A 20,311-nucleotide genomic window follows, 5' to 3' on the forward strand; every position below is an offset into this window, starting at 1 on the left:
AACTAATTATTATTTTATTAGATTATTAATATTCTCTTACTTAATAATATCGTCGTATTAATTATTTATAGTCTTAATATTTTTTAAGAATAAAAGTATAGTAATAGCGCTCTAAAGAATTACTCTATAATTATTCTTTTTATCTTCTATTTAACCTCTTAAATAGTCTTTAAATTAAATTCGTAGAAATCGAATTATTTAAAGATAATAAAATAAGTATATATCTTCTTTTCTTTTTATAGAATACTCGTATTAATTAAATAGACTAATAGTTTTATAGAAGAATTAATAGATTAAAATTAAATGATAGAAAAGAATTAATATTAATTATATTAGGCTTATCGATAAATAGAGAGAGTTTTTCTTTAACTTAAAAGATTTTTTCGATTTAGGTCTCTCTTTAATAGCGTCGACGACGATTTAGACGGTCTTATTATTAAATCTATTAGGTCCGCTTATTTTGTGTACTGGTAGCTATATTTGACGACAGCGAGGTGTGGGGAGGGTTGTGGGAATAATAATATGGTGGGTATGTCTATAGTAGGATTTTGGGTGAGGGGGTGTAGCTCCAATGCTAATTTTCTAGTTTCTGTTGAAAGTAGGATATCAGACATGTTAGAATGAATGATTGTTACTGAAAGACTGATTGTTGATTCATGGGATGTACGGATATTTATGTACATAAAATAGGTGGCTGATGGTGGCTGGTAATTACTAGCCCTGGTAATACGCGACATGTATGCGATAGCCGAAGGGGCTGGTATTGTAACACTCCCCGACAGCCCCAGAAGCTACATTCCCTAAACCCCAGCACACCGTATCCCATATCCAGTTTTCTATCCACGCTTTGAATTCGGGATTGATTATTTGCCCGGCCTCGTTAAACCTATAAAAACCCCGATAGGGAAAATAGGAAGAGTGCCGGGGCTTTGATACCCGTTTCGGGACCTCGAATGAAATGAGGGTTTTGACGTTTTTGCCCGTATTGTTTCGGGATCTCGAAATGATTGTTTTGCCCGTATTGCTTCGGGACCTCGAATGAAATGAGGGTTTTGACGTTTTGCCCGTATTGTTTCGGGACCTCGGAATGATGTGAGGGTTTTTGATTGATTTGCCCGTATTGTTTCGGGACCTCGGATGTGTGGGGTTTTAGTTTTTTTTTTTAGGGATTGAATGGCGACAGCCCCTCGTCGGTGGTACGAGCCAAAAATGGGCTGTCGCCTGAGGTGTATCTATTTATAAACGATCACCAAGACTTAGTTTGATATCCTGTTAGGAAGTGCAAGGATGTTTGATACTGCCCTGCCCGCTTCCGCTCATAACCTGTTGAAAGTAGGATACCGACATGTTAGAATGAATATTGTTACTGAAAGACTGATTGTTGATTCATGGATGTACGTATTTATGTACATAAAACAGGTGGCTGATGGTGGCTGGTATTCTACCCTGGTATCGCGACATGTTCGATAGCCGAAGGGGCTGGTATTGTAACGTTTCCCATGATTACGAAATGGGTATCCGTGGAAGCCGGGTAGGAGAAGTGAAAACCCAGGCGGGGAAACATCCCCCCACCTGCGGAGCACGCGAGTATCAAAGCACTCAGTTGACCGAGGATAGACATTCTTCCTTTACTAGTACATACGATGCCTAAACATCTCACGCTCGCAGTCTCCCAATCGCGCACCTTGCCAACAACAGCAGCCACCATCTCCTCGCTTTCAGAGACAGCGCACCACGCTGCTCAAGCAGGCGTTCACCTTCTGCTGTTCCCCGAAGCCTACCTAGGTGGCTACCCTCGCACCTGTTCGTTCGGCGCCTCCGTCGGATCTCGCACCGATGGTGGTCGCGAGCAATTCCTACATTACTTCCACTCCGCTGTCGATCTGGGAGACACCCCCAGAGGCGCCGGGCAGGATTGGGTGGATAAAAGGTTAGATGTGGCCAAGGGAAAGGGATACAGAGGAGATGGAACACGGGAAAGACTGGAGCAGGTGGCCAAGAACACAGGAATTTTTCTGGTTGTTGGACTTGTCGAAAGATCTGGTGGGAGCCTATACTGCGCAGTTGTCTATGTCTGTCCGAGAGAAGGCTGCCTGGGCAAAAGAAGAAAAGTCATGCCGACAGGCAGTGAACGACTGATTTGGGCGCAAGGATCTCCGTCTACCTTGAGGGCCATCACGACCGATATCGCGGGCGTGAAGCTCACGCTTGCGGCGGCAATATGCTGGGAGAATTACATGCCCTTGCTGAGATTTTCACTCTATTCGCAGAATGTCAATCTCTACCTCGCGCCTACTGCTGATGCCAGGGAGACATGGTTACCTTTGATGCAGACGATTGCATGTGAGGGGCGGGCTGTTGTGCTGAGTGCGAATCAGTGCGTCAGGAGAAAGAATCTACCGAATTGGATCACCGGCGAACAAGAAGCAAAGGGCGGGGAAGGAGAGGCTGATAGCATGAAATACTCTACAGACGACAAGAATGGACGACGTGCTTCCATTGTCACCAAGACGGAGGATAACCATGAGATTACATGGCCTTCTCCCGATTCCAAACTGTCCTCGAAACCCACACCGCCCGACAATAAGACCACCAATGGCACATCACCCACCCACCTCATCACGATCCCAGCAGACTCCGAAACCGTGCAGATTCCGAATGCAGTCCAAATAGAAACACCCGACAACCACGTTCTCGCTCTCCCCTCCTCAGGCACTACCCGAAATCAATCTTCCGCGTCCACCACCCAAGCCCAAGATACAGACGACGAATTCGTCTCCCGCGGCGGCTCCTGCATCATCTCTCCCACCGGCTCCATCCTCGCTGGACCACTCTGGGACGTAGAAGACGGGGGACTGTTGACGGCAACCATTGACTTCGAAGACTGCGAACGTGGAAGACTGGATCTAGACGTCGCTGGGAGCTACGGCAGGAACGACAGCTTCGAACTTCGAGTCGCGGGCCTGGATCTCAGCCCGCCGCCTTGACGCGTGGGCGCTTTGGGCTAGACGAGGACTGAATAAGGGTGTTCCGTCGCGGAGAGGCCTTGTGACTGATGATGCAGCCTCTGGCGAAAGAGGGTGAAGCGATATCGCGACAGACCACTGCGGTTCTGGCAACGTCTCCGGAGTCGCCTGAGGGAGAACATTCGCTTTGATCGCAAGCGGGTGTGCTTGATGCACTCAAAAGCCTCGAAGGTTGCCCACTGCGGTGTGATGCTCTCGTTCCTCCGCAACTTCAGGCGTCGAGGCTAAGGCTCCTCCCGAATGTATTATTTCCTGGTATCGCAATCCCTGTGAAAAGGGATCAATCAAGGGAACGCACCACCTAAGGGTGGATTACCTGAGTATCTTTGGCGGTGACCGAACGGTGACCGAATCTTGGCGGACAGCTTCAGTTGGAGTAAAACATGGCAATCGGCCATCTTTGTATAAGAGCTGGATCGCGCAGGAAGCGAATGCAGATATGTCGACATCATGATGTTATGGACGACGATTGTGGCTGTCGAGCGAGGGCAGGTTGATACGAGAAGCCGTTTGACGTGCAGGTCTTGGCAGCGCAGAGGAAAAGGGAAAGCTTTTGCGAACATACCCGTGCGTGCCGTGGAACCGAACATGACAGGAGTGGGAAGATAAGCGATCCCGAACCATAAAGTATTTGATATTCATTCATAGTGTGTGTACTCCTGCATCATCGATCCCGAAAGTAGATGACTTTGAGTCATAGTGCGTATATTCTTCCATCATCGATCTAGCTGTCCCTCCGCAAGTAGATGACATTGAATCATTGTGCGTGTACTCACTCTCCCATCGTCGATCCCTAGCTATCTCTCCTACTCACTCCTCAGGCTCTCTCCCTCCTCTCCTCTGCATCTCCGTCTCATATTCGTCGTCACTTTCTAGGTCGATTTCCAAAGGCTTCGTGACGGGGTGAAAATCGATACCCTCTTGCTCGAGCCTCTTGAGCCTTTTCGCCGTGGCCGGTCTGGACCGGTTGACGCTGAAGACTTTGATGCGGTGACAGGATGATGTGACGTGAAGGTCCCAGTTCCACGTACTTCTCACATAGGTTGGCTGCGTGTTCAGGGCATTGTCCCAACATCTGGCAACCAATTCGAGCCTGAATCATTTCAGTGTCAGTATACTGCCACAAAGTCAAAAGTTTGAGACATGGCACTTACCACCCCTCTGCATCCACCGGCAAATCAATCTCCCACAACCTCCACGCATGAAAGTATTTCTGACTCAATTTCTCGTACGGCGTCTCGTACCACACGCTGCCTCCATCTCCACTCACTTCTACGCGTTCGGGCCAGTGCCCGCCACCGCTGTATGCCCAGCCGCGCATCTTGATTGCGCCATCGTGGATGATGACGGCTTTGTCGATGGGAGAAATAATGGCTGAGGCAACGGGCATGTCTTGTATAGAGAACCCTGAACTATACGATGCGTTGTGTTTGCCGGCTTGGGGTGTGTAGTAAAGGTACTCCTTCTTCTGAACAGGCGCAGTGGAGGGGTGCGGGATCGCGGTTATGCGAGCGAGCCATTTGACACTTCTGTATTGTGCATGATCTAGTCAGCTCCAAAAACGTATACAACATCGCTTGGGACAACGTACCTTGCTCCAATATACCCAAACACCACTGCTCGTAACGGGTAGCCATGGATCTTTGGTAACGGCTTCCCATTCATCTCCCAGGCCAACATGACCTCGTGGACGCGAACCTTCCGCCAAGGAACTGAGACAACGTAGTTGTAGACTTGACCCTTTTTGAAGTAGGTGTCGACACCCATGAACTCGATGTGCCCGGCACCTTCTTTCAGGCCCCCGCAGTGTTTGAGCACTTTCTTTAGGCTGACGCCCGTCCAGCGTGCGGTGCCAATGGCGCCTTCGCCCCATCTAACTGCGGTTTAGCAATCGCCGAGGCCCATCAGTGAGACATGTGGAGGACTGACGGTGCGTTAATCAGCTCATCTCCATCACCAGGGTACTCTTGGATTTGCTCAATCCTGCGAGTCCCGGAGCATTGTATAGTCACCACCGCGGTCTGCCTCGGAAACAAGTTCTCATTCTTCAAATCCTTCAGAGTCAATCGTGTCGGATTGTTCACCATCCCGCCAATGTCCAAGCAGTATTCATTCTCGTCGATAACAGGTATTCCGCCGTGGTTGCGCACGAAATGGTCTTCGTTCCTTGTAAGGGTAGTTCCGACAAGACGATCCTAGGTCCTCCTGTTAGGTACAGCTCAATAGAAAAGCGGAGCCTATCAATAGCAGACCCTTGGAGGTTCCCCATTATATGGAAAATCAAGAACGTGAATCATATCCTCTGCTTTTTCTTCTTTCACAATGTCCCAGCTTTCATTGGGAAGATTCTCGAGTGTCGGCCCTAGAGCCGCGTGGTATTGTTTCCATCGTACTCCTTCAAGTCGAGGGTTCGTGCTTGATAAGGGTTTCAACTGGAACTCGGGCACCTGCAAGGAATAATGTTGATTAGGCATGGGCTAGCAGCATGAATGTTCAATGGCCTTACGCCAGCGAATTTGTGTTGTGATAGTATTTCTGCTGCCCTCTTTGCCTTGTCGGGATATTTCTCCCATTCGACGTAACCATGCCAGCCCTTTTGTTCCTCAGCAAAGTAAACTTGGTCGGACTTGGGCATGGGCAGCTGGGGGCGTGTGGGTAGCTCGGGCTGATGCTGGGGCAAAGCATCTGTTTTATTGTCAAGCATGGTGAATTGAAGGAGCAGTGTAATTGACCCTCGGTCAGGGAGGTCCAAGGTAACAAGATGGCCATTGGCGGTTTAATATTCAAACTTTTCCAATCATGTACAAGCTTTATCCTGTAATTTTAGGAATGACGATAGGATGACTGCGGGAGTTGGTTATGGCAATTGGCAACTGGCAAATGGCAAATGGCAATTGGCAATTGGCAAATGGCAATTGTGTGCCACATTGTGCGCCGTCCCGTCCCGGAGGATCGTGATGGATGATATACTCCGTACGGGGAGATGGGCACTGGGCACCAAAAGTCCTGGACAGCGCCACTTACAGCCCTAACCCTACCTCCGAAAGGCGACCTAGTAGTGAAGGTCCCAGAAGTGTTTGCTTGGAGCGCCTAGTTTGAAACTTGAGGGACGGACCTCTCTTGGAGTTATGGGGCATAGGCCCCAAGCTGGGCTCAGGCGGGGTCCGTTATCCGAGATCTTGGCGCAGAAGTCTTGGCGTCCAGGACTTTTGGTACGAGATAGTGGGGGAAGGTTCCCTCGATTGGCGTACTTATGGTGGATGCTTCTCTTCATCTTCAACCGAATCTCTTCACACACCTGCGAAGGAAGTTCCAAGCATCGTTTCAAGAATGGTTTCAAGAATTGTGGCATTGTCACTACATTGTCAGTGGTAGAAGATACTGTTGAAGGCTTGGCACCCGAAACGAGACATTTGAGACGCAGGTCGCCGGTGGCAATCTACTTTATAGGTTGGGGCTCTTGCGGCAAATATTAATGAATCTATTTTTAATAATAATGACAATTTACGAGTATGGTACTCTCATTAAGTATTATTAGAGAGGCAGTGAGTGTTGCAGGGTCTACCAATGAAACATACATTCGCCCTCGCTCCTCCAATCAACATCTACTCAGCTGACGACTCTCTCACATTCTCTGCCTTCCCTTTTCCTCCTCTTCCTCCTCCACCTTCTCCTACTTCAACTTCAACTTCAACTTGAACTTCAGCTTCAGCTTCAACTCCAACTTCGATTTCCTCATCTTCTTTCCCATCTATCACCCACAACCCAACATCTTTACCACACCACCTTTCACAAGCCAATCCAATCCAATCCACACACCCCGCACAATGCCTGAAACCACTCAACCCCTCCCATCCCAGCAGATGACCGCCCCCAACACAAACACGAACGAAGCATCGCACGCCTTGAACGAACAGCCCGTACGTCCACCACCAGCCCTCCTCAGGAATTGCCCGAAGACCTGCGCATCCGAGCGAAAAAGACCCTCGGCGAACAACCGTGCTGACCCTACCTGTGCTGCAGAAACCTCAAGAACCCATGACCATGAGCCTGCGCGGTGGAGGAGAAGGGGAGGATGTCTGCTGCGGCCTGTGCGTTTAAGACCTACCCCCCCCCCGTAACGCCCGGAGCGGGGACGGGCGCTAACTTTGAGGGACACAGCTGCGCCGGTCTCGCGTGCTTCGAGTGCCTCAATTGCTGCTGCTAGAAGTGTCGCATAGATGGTCGGGGGAGTGATACCCAGGGAATGATGAGGCCGGCTGTTTCCTACCAAAGCGTTGCTTGGTTCTACTTGTCTCATGCGTGGTGCGTGGCTCTTGAGAAATTGCTTGCTTCAGGATGGCGTTGAGCGTTGGTCGGAATAGAATCACATTTGCTATGCCCCATAACTCTATCAGAAACTTCGAGATTGGAAGATCTTTTCGGCATCATCTTCTTTGTTCAGAAGAAAGTAATCCTGACACACCATCTAGAGCCACTCGCCCTCCCTCCGTTCCAGAGATCCTTGCCCTCCTCCACCATGCCTCTACTCGCCCCCTTACCATTCCCGAAGTTTGAGGATGAAGCAAAGGGGTCAAAGTTCCCGCCAATGGCGGTCCCAGGGTTCAAGCCCTAGATGGAAATCTCGGTGCTCAGGCATACGTTCAGGCTTACAAAGAAACAACCTCCACATATGTTCTCTAGATGATGAATAGACATATGATATTCCTAGATTACAATCTCCTCTAGCAAAGCCGCACATCTAGACTCGGCAGTCACTCCTTCTACTCCACGTATCCCCAGTAGAGTCACCAGAAACGCCACTATCTCCACCATGGTCACCACCGACGTGGGCGAAAGAGTTGAACCTGCAGAACTGAACGGCCCTTCATCTAGAGCTAAGGCATCGTGGAAGAAGAATACCACGTCCTGGAGTCGGTGAGTCCAAGGATGATGGTATCTGCGCTGAAATCTTGGTGGGACCCTCGTTACGGCCTGGTATGGGTTTGGTGGAGGTTTTGAGGAGAGACCGCACGTCTCTGTGAGGGCTTCGCACACTTTAGATTTTGGCCTGTCTCTCCAAGCCTTTGTGCTGGTGAAGGCTGTCGTGAATCGAATGCCTTGGCTTTGGCTGTGGATTCGACGCTGACGGATCGTGGCTGTCGTTGCTGTATGTCATAGCTTGGATTGATAAAAATTTGGCGCAATGGATACAAATAGATAGAGACCCGGGGCGACGTCTCATAACCCAAACAAGCGTGCCTTCAATCGTGAAAGCGCAGGGTCACAACGCACAGATTTTACCAACTGCATGGTCTTCGCCTCCTAGTGCGTAAACTTTTTCGCTTGCGCCCAACGACATTCAAGATCAGAAGCCTCCATCAGCCAGCCCATACCATGAGGTCCAATGGCCATCACCGCCGAGCAATGTCAAAATTCTGGGTCTGTCTTATCGGCCATTCCTTACTCGCAGATGCTGGTAATGTGCCCACCCTCGTGCGCCTTAGAAAATAAATATCCCACTATCACTCTGGCAACATGCTCTTACCTACCGACCCATCCATCAAGCGACGCTTCAGTCATCCGTGCCATCCGTCATTGATTCTCCTTGGACGCACCAAGGGCTTCCTCCATCGTGTGCACCTCTGACTTTTGCGTAGTAGCCAACGTTGCAAATCATCAAAAGCCGTGCCTTGGTACTCTCGCTTCGAGTCTGTTCCTATTTGATTCTCCAACTGGTGGATAACATAAATCAGTCCGAGGCTTCCGTCGTATTCCGTGGTGGAGGGTGCCACTCTGGAGCAGGTGCGGAGAGTAAAGCACAAATATCCTGAGAATATGCTTCAATCAGCGGCCTCTCCTATCACGTTAGGTCATACCCGATTCTTACTTTTCGCCTCTTCCTGAAATCGTCGTACAGTCCCAGCCAAGCCTTCTTATCCCTACAATCATCTCCCCCTGCTCCAATCCCAAGCTTGCACTTTGGCATCTCATCCTGGATCATGTTGTGCGGCCACATAATCCAAGGTTTCGGTATGGGCCAGTCAGAGAAATGGACCAGACTTGCCTCCCTCAGCACCCTTTCAGGATCCCATCTCTCATGGGTGTTCCCTAAATAATTTCTGTGATCATCAACCCTGAATTCGCCGCTGAGTAGTCCAAACTGCCGATGCGGCAGCACCATAGCCGAGTCCCCATAGAACTTGTTTAGGATCTCCATGTCGTACTCATTCTTCTGCCTGACATTCGGACTCGCAGCGACCATCAGCTGCTGCGCCTCCATCTCGTCGGGCTCAAACAGTATGAACAGACTGGTCAGCTGCCGAACACTCGGCAACCTCCAGTAAGCCCTCAACATGGCCACCGGCGCGCTCGGCAACATGAACAGCTCATCCAATTGCTTCAATATCGTGACATCCGAATCCAAATGCAGCACCCGATCGTACTGAGTCTGTTCCCACGCCATGAACTTTGTAAAACTCCCATTCCACGCGTCGTCATCCGCCTTCGGTATTACCACCGGTAGAAGCTTCACATCGTAACGATCCCTCGCTATTACCAGCAGTTGGCTGTCCCGATCAGAGGTGCTTTCGATCTCGAGGTCCCATTCCTGCGGGTAGAGGAGGATGCGGTCAGCTTTGCTGCCGAGGCGAGAAAGGGCTTCGAAAACCATGACTGCGTTGCACAGATAGGGACTGCTGGTTGCGTATTGGCTGTAGGCGTAGCGAGACCAATCGACATTTTTGTAGCGGAGGGAGGGTTCGTGGATCGGGGTGCGGTGAGGGAGGAGGGGAATGGAGGAGCGACATAGGTAGAGCAGAACCAGGGCGAGTAGGCCGTAGAGCCAGCGAGATCGGCGGCGTAGGAAAGATTGGAGGAGCTGGGGCGTGAGAGAGTCTAATAGGTTTGAGGGGAGGGGAATATCGAGCGGTCATTGCTGGGTCGGAGACAACATTGTAGGACGGTGAACAGTATCAGAGATCGCCCAATGTTTCAGAGAGAGCTCCAAGAGGCGGAAGAATCATAGCTTGAAAGAACCCAGTGTCAACAACGTCAAGGCTCAGTGAAAATGAAAAACCGCTACACCAATTTGTACCAGGTGCCAATAGGAATCGAACCCCTATATACCGGGAATCTTCTTAACATAACCTCTGCTATATAACTAGCATACGGATACCTCGAACTCAGAAAATAGAAACCGGTCGTCAACACATTGTAAGATACCAGCGCCATTAGGTCGAACATAATACGAATTAGATACCTCAGGACACCGCGAATTCTACCTCTGACGAGAGACTTACTATTTCTATGAACATCACTATTGAAAGTACTAGCTTCATCATCAAAGGGACGGACAGGCCTTGGCCCCCCCCCCTTTTTTATAAGAAGGCGATGTCTCGCATAGATTCACGTTGCAATCAGTTGCAAGGTACACGCTGGTTAAAGGGTAGCCAAACCGACGATGGGACAGTCACGGTATTGGGCCCTCAGCGGTCACTTGGACCATGTTCAAGCACAACATGGGGCCAGTGGGCATCTAAGCGTTCAGAACCTTGAGTCTACAAAGTACACCAATGTGTGAATTGACACGGATAGACGCCCAGGAAACGGGATGCTATGTAAATCTGTTGTACAGTGCAAGCGAAGTGCCAGCCATCTAGGACCATCTTAGCACCAGTCGTCCCCTACAGTCCGCTGCCGTTGTCAACGATGACGCTTGCCTGGGTGACCCCAGATTCTGCAATGAGCCGTGCAATGCTAGACGGCGATAGCGATGTCGATCCAGACCAAAGCCATTCTTGCCGTGGGAAGAGACGATCTCGGACGAGCCGAAGATCAAGGCGCCTGTGACGAGACTGGGGGCATCATGCTGATGTACCTTTTGGTGAAGCGTTCGTGGCCATTCAAGCAGCCATACAGGTATCGGGTTGCAAGTAGCCGAAGCGAATATGTTCAAAGAATGCCAGGGGACGTAGCAGGCACTAAGGCCTGAGTTGATTGCTCTCGAGCCAGGCAGAATAAGCTTATCAGAATTCAACTAGGACATTGCAGTCTCCAGACGCCAATACCATCAGCTTCGGCCACTCTGTGGCCATAAGTGCCGACAAGTACTCACCAGCTGCCTGCTTTCGGCGCTGGATGGGATTTCGTTCGCATCCAGGGGTGTATCTGTGTTCTCCCATCCTTTTGGTTCGTTGAAGAGGGACTGACTTAGGTCTTATGGCGCTCAGCTGCAGCTGATGCAGAATGGTTTGAGTCGCAGCTGGCTCATGGCCATTTTGAATCCAGCCTTTTGTAAGGGCGAAGGATTAGGCATTGTTGAAGGACCAGCATTCATTGTTGAAAGCCAAGAGACATTCTGTGGATCAGGATGGGACTGAATACGCGACTGGACTGACGGCAGGATTGATACGCAAGCATAGTGATTTTGGGCTTTTTGTGCCCGTATTTGTTGTCGTTGCAGATACGTGAAGGGCTTGCAAACGACGCCTAGTTCAAAGTCCTGGGCAAAGATCTGTGATTTCTCTTTAGCAGTTGCTTGAATACTACATCTCGACAGAAAGAGTAAGACCTTTCTGCAGTTTGCGAACAATTAATTGGATGTACCCATTCTTGAGTGCTTATTGATCTCTCAAAAATGCCTCCGGACTGCATCCCGATGTCCTTCTTGGCCCTCGCCGTGCTCTGCTAGGTCTTTATCGAAGTAACCACATCCGTCAACTGCAAACTCGTGACCCTAGAACCCGATCTGCAGGTCTTCCACTTCCTAATCGCTGCAGTGGAAACCGGGCCGGCATTCGAACTCGCAAGATGTCTTTGCATCTTCTCAGCGCATGAGGTACGCCTCAGAGACGAGCGTTGGACGTGCATCACAGCGTTCTCAACCAAAGCCGCAGGCGGCCTGACGAATAGCAACACCTCAGCCCAAGCGTAGTGCGCACAGAGACTGAGAACCCGGCTCCACATTCCCACATGCTTCCCGGGATCCAGTTCGTATTCCTTACGTGAGGGCTCTATCGACTTATCCCCGTGCTTTCTGCACATTTTCCTTACTGAGCAGATGGATTGCGGGGAGCTAATGGGATCTGGAGGAGAGCGACATGGTGACTGAACGATACAGTTTGGTAAGCCTTTCAGGGGCTTGACAGACGCTGAGAACCCCCGTCAAACACAGCCATAATCGAGGGTGGCGCAAGCGTAGAGACTGACTGACGGATGCACGGCTTCCGGAAGAATCTTTACTTGCATACTGAGGACGATCTAATGCTTTGCAGTATACGAGTAGATTGGAAAGCGGCTTTTAACAGCACCTTCAGAGCAAAAGCTACACTGTCTGATCAATATTTATTGATTTCCCGCTCCACCCTAATGGGCAACGAGTCACGCAACAAGCGCTTGCCAGAGTCGCATACCTCGGGCGATAGCCATTGCCATATAAGATAGTTGACGATAGACGCTGTGATCAGAGCAAATATCTCCAGCTAAGCTCAGTCCGATTACCTTTTCATACCGCCCTTTGATATCCTGGTCCTCCGTTGTCACAAAACAGCATCCTCTCGGTTCTAATAGGCTGTCATCAAGAAGTCTTGCAAAGAAGCTAGCGGCTGTCTAGGAAGCCTGTCCTTGATCAGAGGCGTTGAAAATATACCCCTGGTCAAGGCCTGAGCTTCCTCGCTAAGAGGAGGAACAGATCTGGCCGATCACAACACACTGACGAAACCACAGACTGTCGGGTGAGTATGAAGAAATCCATGCCTTCGTACGAAGAACGTTCGACAACCGAATAACACAGTCGGTCATCGCGTGGATTGGCATTGCAATCGCCAGACGCCAGCGCCATCAGCTTTGGCCAGTCTGAGGATGCCAGTGCTTGAAAACTAGCATACAGGCCCAATAACTCTTTAAATGAGTTCGCTTACCTTTTGCTTGTTCCTTCTGACTCTTCATCCATTCTAGCACTCAATCCACAGGGACGGCGCCAGACGGCTGTCCCTCCGTGACCTTTGGATGACGGTCTGGGTTGGATGAGAAGTCATGAGTTGCTTCTCGTGGACCAACGGCATAAGCTGGAGCGCGCGCATTGTTTCCCTGAAAGGAGCTTTCTCCTTGGCAGACGGTACTCGAAGAACCAAAGGATCAACGATCGTGGACGTAAACTAGAGACTGCCCCCGGACTAGAACGGGTCTTTGTGGCTGAATGAATGGATGGCAGGATGAGATAGGCAAGTATGGTCGCTCTGGGGCAGGGCCCCCGATCATCGTATTCGTGAGAATTTGTAGATTTCTGAATGAAGGTCTTGCGCAAATATCCATGGCCAAATCTTTAGCAAAAGATGGCTCTCAGTTTGCAACGCGGCTTCAGACCTTTGTGCGTTCTTGAATTGAGATAGTCAGTAACAGAGCGAGCCCTTCTGGGAGAATGTTCAGAAAGGCAAGAGCTTCTTTCCATATCAGAAACCCGTAGATGCTCTTTCCAAACAAAAACACTGTACCAGTGACTCGTGAGTACCTTGTTAATACCCTCAACTCATTTTCGACCTGTCTGTATGTCAGTAGCAGTAAAATGCTGTTGGGAACCTACGCGGATGGAAGGAGCATCCTTCCACGGCAGTACCAAATTCTCCGTTTCCCCCTGAACAGAGCAAGTGCCCCAACCTGCCAGTCTCTTGTTTACTTTCTCCATTCCGCTTTTTCCATCATCTGACCGTCTTTTTACGTTCCCAACTCTACATCCCAGCTCGACCACATCGAGAGCATTGCCTCCTTACCATTATTTTTGATTCAGCCTCACTGAAGTGCATAATCTCCTCGTGGCATACCAGTATTTTGTGGTACCGTTGAGCGGCAGGCTACTGTCCTGAGAGACTCAGAAATGATCAGACATCTTTTAACGCGCTACTAGCACAACCAAGTGTAGCAGCAATCGGTATACAGTGTCTGAGTCCATCATCATTATCTCTCGCTACCCAGTGCAATGCTTCATGTCACTCCTCAACCATCGCCAACCGCAATGGAAGAGAGGCTTCGAGAGTTTCTTGGGTACATATCAAGGCCAGAACTCGGTCCCCCATTGCCAAGACTATGATGTCGAAGCCTTTGTCTGAGCCCACGGCAATGATGATCTTGCGCTATACTGTGTCTGCTGCGGGAGAAGTACCTTGTTGCTGTGCTCGAACCACTGGTGACTTTATACGTCTTTATCAGCCAAGTTGGAATGCCTAGCCAAGACATGAGAGGGTCTGAGAGCAAGCAGACAGGCGGGCACGGGCACTTACAAAGGCCAGTATTCGGTCCCCCATTCCCGGGACAATGATGTCGCAACTCTTGTCTGAGCCCATGGCCATGATGATTTATTGGTTTCGCTACTGAGTCTGCGGCGGGAGAAGTACCTTGTTGCTGTGCTCTAACTGCTGGGGAATTTATAGGTTTTCAATCAGCCAAGTCACACTACGTAGGATCTGAGAGGGTCTGAGAGCAAGCAGACAGGCGGGCACGGGCACTTACAAAGGCCAGTATTCGGTCCCCCATTCCCGGGACAATGATGTCGCACCTCTTGTCTGAGCCCACGGCCATGATGATTTATTGGTTTCGCTACTGAGTCTGCCGGCGGGAGAAGTACCTTGTTGCTGTGCTCTAACTGCTGGGGAATTTATAGGTTTTCAATCAGCCAAGTCACACTACGTAGGATCTGAGAGGGTTTGAGGAAAAGCAAGGCAAGCTTGGGCACTCACAGAGACTAGTGTTTGGTCCCCCATTCCCGGGACAGAGATGTCGAACCGCTTGTCTGAGCCCACGGCCATGATGATCTAGTGGTTTCGCTACTGACTCTGCCGCGAGAGAAGTATCTTGTTGCTGTGCTCTAGCTGCTGGGGAGCTTATAAGTCTTCGACGTGTCGCCAAGCAAATCGTCGGTTCCTTTTCGGGTCTGGTTCTTCCTCGATCATGGATAGACACCTCTGCACGGCATCACAATGTTCTTCACAATCCTCTCAATTTTGATCCAGGTAGCCTTGGAATCGATCTTCACATTCGCTTTCACCTTCGGTCTCGCTGAAATAATCGCACTTCATATCTGCGAGGACTTCGATTCGAATTGATCGGATGCTCTACTTTCAGCTGAGCAACATCTCTCGGCACTCTGCCATGGGGCTAGATATTCGTCGAGGGTAGGCTGTCGAATGTGTGCACCAACATATTCGTGTTATTCAGGAGGAGGGGGGGTGCCTGGCAAGTTTCCCGAGGCTTGAGCGTACTTGACGCAAAGCCTGAAGGTATGAACGGGGGCTTTGCTGTCGACGTAAGCCTCAATTTAGGCACCAAAGTTGTGGCATCAATAGGTGTTGCCCATGCCACAGTGACGTTGTTGACCATGGGTGAGAGCCAGATAGGAACAAGATCGAGTGCTTAGAGCGATCAAGGACGTCTTCTCCGATAGAAATAAAACACAAAAACGTGACACCATTGTACCAAGGCCAATAAGAATCGAACCTGATACAGTTAAGTAATAACAACCCGACCACACCGATGTTAAAAGATCTCCGCAGATGACACAAGAAACGCGTGCAGACACCCCATATCAATGTGTTCTTGGAAGTGTAGGACCACGCAGGTTGGGTAGGGATAAGATCAGAAGAGAGCGATGGTAAAGACGCCGCACGTCGATGCAGACACAAGGAAAGCAAGAGACTATTGTACAGAGTACAGCACCCACTACGACGCCTGTACGGGCTCAGGTGAGACTGTCCTTGGGCTGCCCAGGACTCGCTACGCCATGACTTCGAGTTCAAGTCAATCAGGCTGGAGATGTTACCTAGCGGTATGTCGACCCTAGTATTTGCTACGCCCACCGGCCTCTCCATTTGATCGCCGCTGTCCTGGTTCCATCAATTGGACCAGGACCATCAATTGGATCATCAATTCATCAATCGTATCAGACGGTACACAGGGCTTGTCCCAAATCCGAGCGTGTCCCTGCCCCTCGCGAGACTGCATTATCGTCGTTCATTATCATTCATACACTCGTGATGGACATATCAGTAATGTTTGGACCCAGGAGAACAGGAACAGGAAACGCCAGGACTGAGATGAACTCTACGTGTTGTCTCGGTCTGCGAGACGTGGGGCATCCAATACACCAAGCTCTATAGACTCTTCGGACCGACTTGGCGGGTTCATGCACTCGGCAGTATGCAGACAGATGCGCTCGGGGTGGGGTCCGTAGAGCGAATTAGGGTTTTTATAATTTTTTTTTTTTATTATTTTGTAAGGGGATAATTTATAATTTGATATATTATGTGGGTATTTATTAATAATATATTGGTTTTAATGTGGAATGTAATTGTTATTTATATATTGGAATTAGATATTTGAGTTTAAGTAGTTTATGTTTTTATAGGTTTTTTTTTGTGATATTAGATGAGTTGTTGGGTTTATAATTTTATTTTATTTTTATTTTTAATTTTATGTTTAAATAATTATTTATTATTTTTTTATTTATATGATGTGTTTTATTTTATGTGTGTGTTTTTTATATTTTAATTATTTATTTAAATGTGTGGTTTGGTTTTAATGTTATGTTTGGTGTTTTATGTTTTTATTGTATTGTGTGTGTTGGGCCATCGGGTACGGAATATATATTGTTCTGTTTATGGTCGATGTCGGTGGTGGTTGGGTGTATCGTAAGGGTGAAAGGCTTGCCCTTTCTCTCCCGTTACGGCCTTCCCTCGCCTAAAGGGGTCCGTGTCGGGCAGCATTCGATCCTGGGCCAGGATTCCTGAAAAGGGCTCGAGTACAACAGTACACCGTCTTATCAATTGAGGCTGATTATTATAAGGCTGGAAAGTCATTCCAGGTTCTCAAGTATCTTGAAGCTGAACACAAATTCAAGATTGCGAATCTTTGCTTTTGTGCTTCTTTCCGCCTCGAGCAATGTGTGCACTTGCAGTTCAATAAGTAGCGTTGTTAGATTTCAGACCGGTAGTCTCATAAAATTTCATGTTTAATCAAGGGACTCGGAGAAATAAAGACGAGTACTCGAGGCTGAGCCCAATCATTGCGTGCAAGTGCAGATGTCTTCGTATCAAGCTTTTTGCTTTTGCTGCACCCTATGGTCCTAGGCTATGTTGTACTAAGCTACCACACTCAACTTCCCCCCACCCCCAACCTTATCCTTACAAAGACATGCTGAACCCACCCGTCAGCGGCTTGTTCGCCGTTGTCGTCGTGGGACTCCCCGTCGCACTCAACAATACCACATCCGCGATACTCACATTCCCCACATCGTACCCAAACGTCCCGCTCATGGTCAAAGTCGACCCGTCGTACGCGAATCCGATCACCGACGTCGCGGCCTGCGTGATCGACACCCCGTCATCGAGGTATAGAGACCCGGACGCTTTGCCGTCGAGCCCCGGCGCTACGACGAGATTGAAATCGAGCTCGCGCAGTGCGGCGGTCGTGTTGGCGCCGTCGGAGCGGAGGGGGAGGATGGCGCCGCCTTTGATGTACACGGGGATCTGAGTCAGATTTGCGTTGATGGTGACGGACGAGCCGCTGCCGCGGAGGGGTTCGTAGGTGAAGAAGTCGTAGAATTGGTCATCGGGGAAGTAGACGGAGACGCTGGTGGCGCCCTCGTCCGTCACGGGCGCCACTAGGATGGAGGGCCCGTAGAAGTATTGCAAGTCCAGAGACAGGGTGTTGGTATCGGTGGGGTAGAGGAAGAACATGGGGTTCAGGAGCGGTGTGCCGTCGACGGATTGCTGGTAGAGGGCGGTGTAAATGTAGTCGAGGAGTTGGTAGCGCGCCTTGATTGCTACTTGCGCGGCTTCGGTAACGGTTGGCCAGAGGTAGTATTCCTGATGGGCGACCCCGGTGGCGTCGTGGTTGCGGTAGAAGGGGTAGAATGCTCCCAGCATAGCCCAGCGTGCACAGAGCTCTTCGGTCGTGTCGCCAGCGTAGCCACAGACGTCGGATCCGACCATCGGGATCTGATAGATGGCTGCGAATGCAATCATTTCGGCAATCGAGATTTGGTAGTGAAACCAGTCGGAGTTGTTGTCGCCGAGCCAGTGGCCGACGTAGCGGCCGGCGCCTGCGAATGTGCTCCGGGTTATCACCATCGGTCGTAGGCCGGGGCGGCGGTTAAGCATTGCGCCGCGGCTAGTTTCGCTCATCATGGTGCCGAAGAGGTTATGGGTGTCGTATTCGGCAAGGCCGTTGGAGTGAATGAGATTGGTGTCGAGCGTGAGATTGCTAATGGAGCCGGCTGCGTCGTGGATGGGATATGGTGGGTTGATGAGGTCGCGGTTTGGCAGGCCCATCATGCCGCCCGCAGTTCCCATTTGTCTCTTTTTGAGGCTTTGCCCCCGCTTTATGCGGCTGGAGGAGGAGGGCTGGAAGTCTGTTGGAAATCCGGGGATCGGATAGCCTGCGTTAGGGCGGACTGGTGGAGGTGCAGGGGGGTCATCGTTGGAGACGGCGAACGCTGCTGGGTCACTGCACGGGTAGGGGCAGAAGTTGGAGGCTTCATTCATGTCGATCCAGAGGGCATCGATGTCAACCCCATCCGTTGGACTGAAGAAGCTGGAGAATTCGCCGTTCCAATAGCCCTGGGTGGCCGGATTGAACCAGTCTGGGAAGGCGGTGATACCGGGCCAGACAACGCCTAATTCATGAGTTGAGTCATAAGTCCTAACGAGAAGTCTGCCACTGTGAATCACTTACCTTGGTAGATGGAACCATCGCTATTCTTTAGGAATATACCCGCACTCTCACCGTTCTCAAAAGCAGAGTAGTTCTGATACGCCACGGCAGGGTCTACCATCATGATGTAATGCTGCTCGTGATCATGAAGGTAAGTAACGAGCTCCTGCATCTTCTCCAATGGGAATCGATCAGGATCCAACGTGAAGACCTTGATTTGTCAGCTTCCATTTGGCAGTGATGGGGAGTTGATTTACCTTTCGCAAATCCATGTAGTCGATGTCGGTCCACATTGTCTCCAAGGGTATGTCAGCAGCTGAGTAGTTTGCAACGACCGCGGCGACCTCGTAGACATCCTGCATGCCGTATCGACACTGATGGAACCCGAAGCCCCAATATGGCATCATGGTGGGCTGGCCGATGACGTCGCTGTATTGCCTAGCAACGTCGACTGGGCCCGGGCCAGCAAGGACGTAGAGATCGACGATCCCTCCGATCATGTTGTATTCGAGATACTGCCCCGCGGAATCGCTGTTAATGTCGAGATCCATACCATCGCTGTTCAACATGAAGACCCCATGGGTCTCACTGGTGCTCTCGCGGTACTCGAAGTAGATGGGGTGATTTCCGTAGAGGTTGGTTCCTGGTGGGATCAAGTACGCATCTCGAGACCACAATGTGCGAACGTAGTCAGTAGTTGGGCGACGGAAAGGGTCGGTGTCTTCTCCAAATCCATAGATATTCGGATTACTCGGAAGCGAAGTGCGAAGTCGGACATACTGGGACTCGAAAACGAGGGCCATTCCCGAAGTGTCAAAGATGGACTCCCCGCTATCTGTGCGCTGGACGGCGAAAGAGAATGGATCCTGGGTCAGATTGAATGATAAGAGTGAGCTTGCAACAGCAACGGTGTCGTTGCCAGGCCGCCCTACGACCGACTCCGGGACTTGGTATACTGTTTCACTCTGATCAAATATTTGGATATGAAGGCGAGAGTCTGTGAGGTTGTTAGCCTCTTCTCAATCATATCGTGTCACAAGCCTTGCAACCAACCTGTTTGATATTCGACCAGGAGCGTTAGATCCGGAAGGTCGTAGCCGTAGACGTTGCATGCGTCCCCAGCCAGCGTCAGTGAGGCAGTCAGACCTGAGTCGGTCTGGGCGACATTGCTAGCTGTATAGCCTGGGCAACCGCTTATATTTTGAGAGAGTACGGGTCTCAGAGAACCCAGGAGGAGCACAGCGGCTCCAATTACGGAGAACATGATGAAAATGATGACTTGGGACAAAAGGAGGAAAAGAAAAGAGGAGAGAAGGTTGGTCTGATCGAGTGATGTTCGAGAAAGAAAGCATTTCTACACTTCTTAACCCCCCATACTTATAGGCATGCCTACTTCTAGATCCACCTGCCCGCGCTGAGGGTGAGAGTGGAGAGAATGAGAAGAAAGTACAAACAATTCCCCGCATTTCAGTCACGGGTTCCATGCGAATGCACATGAGTGCACGGGTATGCTCGGGCCTCTCAGTGGACAGAAGAGATCGACATCGCCGGAGGAGTGAAGGGTTTGCATCTTTCCAACGTTTTCCCTTATGAACATGGGTATG

The 20,311-nt window shown here is 50.1% G+C and overlaps 5 protein-coding genes across 5 annotated transcripts; 2 read left to right on the forward strand and 3 right to left on the reverse strand.

The window, feature by feature from the left end:
• Positions 1-1,643: 1,643 nt before the first annotated feature.
• On the forward strand, positions 1,644-2,987 carry HO173_003418 (uncharacterized protein; the record flags this gene model as incomplete). The annotated part of the gene is made up of 1 exon (XM_037305345.1): positions 1,644-2,987. One exon carries the CDS (start codon positions 1,644-1,646, stop codon positions 2,985-2,987), a length of 1,344 nt encoding a protein of 447 aa, XP_037167753.1.
• An 849-nt stretch (positions 2,988-3,836) lies between these two features.
• Positions 3,837-5,730, reverse strand: HO173_003419 (uncharacterized protein; the record flags this gene model as incomplete). Its single annotated transcript, XM_037305346.1, has 6 exons — positions 3,837-4,119; positions 4,181-4,555; positions 4,618-4,899; positions 4,956-5,221; positions 5,279-5,473; positions 5,533-5,730. 6 exons carry the CDS (start codon positions 5,728-5,730, stop codon positions 3,837-3,839), a joined length of 1,599 nt encoding a protein of 532 aa, XP_037167754.1.
• Positions 5,731-6,853: 1,123 nt separating this feature from the next.
• On the forward strand, positions 6,854-7,233 carry HO173_003420 (uncharacterized protein; the record flags this gene model as incomplete). The annotated part of the gene is made up of 3 exons (XM_037305347.1): positions 6,854-6,946; positions 7,050-7,117; positions 7,188-7,233. 3 exons carry the CDS (start codon positions 6,854-6,856, stop codon positions 7,231-7,233), a joined length of 207 nt encoding a protein of 68 aa, XP_037167755.1.
• A 1,524-nt stretch (positions 7,234-8,757) lies between these two features.
• Positions 8,758-9,678, reverse strand: HO173_003421 (uncharacterized protein; the record flags this gene model as incomplete). Its single annotated transcript, XM_037305348.1, has 2 exons — positions 8,758-8,835; positions 8,896-9,678. The coding sequence occupies 2 exons, from the start codon at positions 9,676-9,678 to the stop codon at positions 8,758-8,760; spliced, it is 861 nt and encodes a 286-aa protein (XP_037167756.1).
• Positions 9,679-17,176: 7,498 nt separating this feature from the next.
• Positions 17,177-19,971, reverse strand: HO173_003422 (uncharacterized protein; the record flags this gene model as incomplete). The annotated part of the gene is made up of 4 exons (XM_037305349.1): positions 17,177-18,669; positions 18,729-18,918; positions 18,965-19,704; positions 19,761-19,971. 4 exons carry the CDS (start codon positions 19,969-19,971, stop codon positions 17,177-17,179), a joined length of 2,634 nt encoding a protein of 877 aa, XP_037167757.1.
• Positions 19,972-20,311: the final 340 nt, after the last annotated feature.

Source organism: Letharia columbiana (assembly GCF_014066305.1).
Source record: "Letharia columbiana isolate WasteWater2 chromosome Unknown Sc0000008_s0, whole genome shotgun sequence".
Lineage (NCBI taxonomy): Eukaryota > Fungi > Ascomycota > Lecanoromycetes > Lecanorales > Parmeliaceae > Letharia > Letharia columbiana.